Source organism: Palaemon carinicauda, chromosome 38 (assembly GCF_036898095.1).
Source record: "Palaemon carinicauda isolate YSFRI2023 chromosome 38, ASM3689809v2, whole genome shotgun sequence".
NCBI classification, from domain to species: domain Eukaryota; kingdom Metazoa; phylum Arthropoda; class Malacostraca; order Decapoda; family Palaemonidae; genus Palaemon; species Palaemon carinicauda.
Window position 1 is genome coordinate 28,749,321 of NC_090762.1, and position 5,000 is coordinate 28,754,320.

Consider the following 5,000-nt stretch of genomic DNA (forward strand, 5'->3'; position numbering starts at 1 on the left):
AGATCTGAATGCAAAGGATGGTCAAAATTATGAAAACTTGTGAACATACATAACGAATTAATTGAACGATGATGCCAGAGTTTAATATCCAGATCTGGCATAAGAAATTTAATAGACTGCAAATTTTTGTCCAACAAATTATGATGAGATTTAGAGGTTGAGGACCAGACAGGAGAACAACACTCGAAACAAGAACGAAAAAATTAAAACATTTCTTCAGAATAGATTGATCACCGTAAATCGAAAGATTTTCTCAACAAGCATATTTTTTTTGTAATAGAAGAAAAAACCGAATGTGCTTCTCAAAAATAAATCTGTAATCAAGAACCACACCTAAAATTCTAAATGAATTGTATATAGTTAAAGAAACATTATCAATGCAGATATCTGGATGGTGAAGAGCCACTGTACTCTACCTACATACAATCATACTTCCAGTTTTGTTAAGGTTCAACTTCATGCCCCATAATTTACAACATGCACTAAGTTTAGCTATATCCCTATTCTGAGATTCAGCAACCCCCGATCTACATTCAGGAGATGGAATTGATGCAAAGATAGTAGCATCATCTGCCAAACCACGTCCCACGTGTATATAGTTTGGAGAGTAATGGGCCAAGTACACTACCCTGAGGAACACCTTTATCTATTACGGTGCCCATCAACAATAACTCTTTGTAACCTCATCATCATCATTTTCTCCTACGCCTACTGACGCAAAGGGCCTCGGTTAGACTTCGCTAGTCGTCTCTATCTTGCGATTTTAATCCAATACTTCTCCATTCATCATCTCCTATTACTCAAAAATCCTCGCCGTGCAGTAACTATAGTCAATTCTTTTTAGCGCGGAAGATTTGCACTGACTCGCAGGGGTAGCCCTTTCAGCTCGGGGAAAAGTTTCCTGATCGCTGATTGGTTGCACAAGATAATTCTAACCAATCAGACAGCAGGAAACTGTTCCGAGCTAAAAGGGCATCGCTGCGAGTCAGTGCAATTGCGCCTCATTATGAAAAATTGAGTAAAGGTGACACAAGGTGCAATTCATCACAGCGAGGCGTGTCATGTATTCCTGTCCCAACTGTATGTATTGACTGATGCGCATGCGCAAAACAGCGTCTATATCATAGGCAGCCAAGGTCACCTTACTCATCGATATGACATCATGTCGACGGGTAATATTTAAACATTACGCGCACGATGTCATCAAGCACGCACATTGCCACGTCTATATGCTTACTGTTAGCAAAGGAGAGAGAGAGAGAGAGAGAGAGAGAGAGAGAGAGAGAGAGAGAGAGATTTATAGATGTTTTAAATTTTACTAAAAAAATCAGTATTTACGAATTCGTTATGAGAAAGAGAGAGAGAGAGAGAGAGAGAGAGAGAGAGAGAGAGAATTTATAGATGTTTTAAATTTTATTATAAAAAGTCAGTATTTATGAATTCGTTAAGAGAGAGAGAGAGAGAGAGAGAGAGAGAGAGAGAGAATTTATTGGTGTCAAAATTCTATTATAAAAAAAGTCAGTAGATATATATATATATATATATATATGAAAGAGAGAGAGAGAGAGAGAGAGAGAGAGAGAGAATTTATTGGTGTTTAAAATTTTATTATAAAAGAAAGTCAGTATATATATATATATATATATATGAGAGAGAGAGAGAGAGAGAGAGAGAGAGAATTTATTGGTGTTTAAAATTTTATTATAAAAGAAAGTCAGTATATATGAGAGAGAGAGAGAGAGAGAGAGAGAGAGAGAGAGAATTTATTAATGTTTTAAATTTTATTATAAAAGAAAGTCAGTATTTATGAATTCGTTGAGAGAGAGAGAGAGAGAGAGAGAGAGAGAGAGTCTGTATTTATTAATTCGTTTCCTTGAAAAGTGTATTATGTACCCAATTATGTACAATCAAATAATTCTTATCTACAAATGAATAAACCATAAATATTATACATTTATTAATTTTTTTTCAAATTTCCTTTTTTTATTGCAGACTTCTCCAGAAGACTCACGGATGTTACTTGACACCAAAATGACTTATGGGTCCAGACCTATCAAGAAACTATAACTGTGAATTGAAAGAACTTATGAAATAAGGTATAATAGAAGCTAGCCTTTAAAGACCGTGATATACATCCAACAAAAATCTCTCATATTAATTTTACCTTTAAATATCAGAGAAAAATAAATAAGAAAAGATCAAAAAGAAGGAAAAAAAGGGACCAGCCATTTCCAAAGCCTTCATGGTGTCATCTACTCTCCAGGGAATCCTAAGTTTCCCGCCATCATGAACGCGGACTCTCAGTTAGCGCAGCTGTTTAATGCCTGCGATAAGAAAGGTAAGTTGAACGATGCTTCTATAGTCAATTCTTTATAGTGAGGCAGATTTGCACCGACTTGCAGGGGTGCCCTTTTAGCTCGGCAAAATTCCTGATCACTGATTGGTTGGACAAGATAATTCTAACCAATCAGATAGTAAGAAACTTTCTGAGCTAAAAGGACACCGCAGCGAGTCAGTTCAAATGCGCCTCATAAAACAAAATGAGTATAGTCTTGTGGTTCCCCGTTGGTTATTTTCCATTCTGGTTTTAGCCTATTATTATGATTACTTGCTAAGCTACAACCCTCATTGGAAAAGCCGAATGCTATAAGCCCTGAGGCTTCAACAGGGAAAGTAGCCCAGTGATGAAAGGAAATAATGAAAAATAAAATATTTTAAGAACAATAACATTAAAATAAATATTTCCTATATAAACTATGACAACTTTAACAAAACAAGAGGAAGAGAAATAACATAGAATAGTGAGCCCAATTGTACCCCCGAGCAAGAAAACTCTAACCCAAGAGAGGGAAAAACCATGGTACAGAGGCTATGGCACTACCCAAGACTAGAGAACAATGGTTTGATTTTGGAGTGTCCTTCTCCTCGAAGAGCTTCTTACCATAGCTAAAGAGTCTCTTCTACCCTTACCAAGAGGAAAGTGGAGACTGAACAATCAAATTACAGCAGTTAACCTCTGGGTGGAGGAGAATTGTTCGGTAATCTCAGTATTGTCAGGTCTATGAGGGCAGACGAGAATGTGTAGAGAATAGGTCAAACTATTCGGTGTATGTACAGGCAAAGGGAAAATGAACCGTACCCAGAAAGAATGATCCAATGTAATACTGTCTGGCCAGCCAAAGGACCCCATAACTCTCTAGCGGTAGTATCTCAACGGGTAGCAACTGCATTTAGTCTTTCCGAATTCACGGTGCTTCTTAAGAAAACTTTTTTATTTTTTTCAGTGTTGAAAAGCATTGTTCTACCTTTAATGTAGTCTTGGGAATTATCAAGAGAACCAAATATTATTCCATGCTGATTTCCCATTATCTTAACCAGGCTCAATGCCTTCATTAACATGGAAAGCTTCTGGTAATTAACTCATTTGTGTGAAAACACTTGTAAATGACGTCATCCTCAATTAAAAGTATTAATTGCATATAATTAATTGAACGACAGTAATCATATTAATGTGCTTGTTTTATCCATACATTTGATTACGCCTTTGTTTATTGAAATATTTAAGTCTACTTCTCCATCCATCAATAACGCCTTTGTTTATTAAAATATTCAAGTCTATTTAACTATTTATCTATCTATCAACCAATTCTATCCGACCATCTATCCGTATTAAATTTTGTTAAATATCTTTTTGGTATAATTCAGTTTGCATTGATTTTTCTTAATAGAAATTATCAACAAAATACTTTAATACTAAATAATATATCTTTGTTATCAAAAATGTTTCTGACAAATATGACCCTTTAGTATATTATTACAACATCTTCTAAGTTTAAAGATTTGAAGGTTACTTAAGAATGGCCAAGGCAATGGCCTAGAGACTGACCATATATACATATGATCAGCGCCCAAGCTGCCTCTCCACCCAAGCTAAAACCAGGGAGCGCCAGGGTATGACTGCTGATGACTCATTAGGTAGACCTAAAGGCTCCCCCCAAACACCCCATCCTGAACTCACAAGGAGTTTGGTACTCGAACCCTAATCCGGCAGATCGCCAGGTAGGGACGTTTCCATTAGGCCACCACGACCCAAAAATATGACCATTTAGTATTTACTGAGTGCAAAAATATTATTACTCACCCTCAAATGATTCTACAAAAGTAAATACTGGTACAGCATCTTCCGACAGTTGCAAGACGACAGATTCCTCATTTCCGTCTTCCTGTTAAATATATTGTAACTTCCGTTATCTCGATACTGACGATATTCATCCCCAAATCCCCCACAATCCCCGAGCGATTTTCCGTATTAACTCCCCTCACGAAATCCCCATGAAATGGTAATAAGAATCTCGCGGCTGCATCTTGTCAACACATCAGAAGCCTCAACAATTCATTATTCTTTGCTTCGTCGACTCGCCTCTTTTCGCTTCAGATCAACAAGACATCATCATGTATCATTTCTAATGAAGGTTTGACAGGTTTTGCCTCGACGTCTCGGAAATATATTCGCCTTCGTGAATGTTATTTCCTCCATGTGTTATCTTTTCATATTTCCTTGTTTTAGATTTAAGGATTTGACCATATTTCAGAAGGACGTCGGGTCTTCGTTAAATTTTCACTTGTCTGGTTCATAATCAGAACAACAAAAACAGATGTTTCTAGTCCACTGCAGGACAAAGGACTCAGACATGTCTAAGGGTTGGCCAGTTTTTCATCATCACGCTGCCTAGTACCGTTTGACGATGGTGGGAGACTTTAGTCTGATCGCACACAGCAAACCAACCTAGTATGGGTGTCCCTGACTAGTACAGCTTTACTGATCATGCAGATACGCAAAGCCTTTCAACCACTTGAAGGTATCCCCACTCAGTAAGGGGTGTTGATAATCACCTATCATTATAATTTCTTCTAAGCATTGTCAATCGAAATAGTCCTCCATGTTGATCTATCAAGAGCATCATCCACTGTCGTTTCTTCAAAGCTTTCTGCTAGATTAT

At 37.1% G+C, this 5,000-nt stretch overlaps 1 protein-coding gene across 1 annotated transcript in view; it reads left to right on the forward strand.

The window, feature by feature from the left end:
* Positions 1 to 5,000, forward strand: part of LOC137630510 (ras and EF-hand domain-containing protein homolog) — a 63,855-nt gene that overhangs the window by 21,464 nt on the left and 37,391 nt on the right. Inside the window, 1 exon segment of the mRNA XM_068362019.1 lies at positions 1,993 to 2,338. Coding sequence (XP_068218120.1) covers positions 2,287 to 2,338 — 52 coding nt within the window. The 5' untranslated portion in view covers positions 1,993 to 2,286.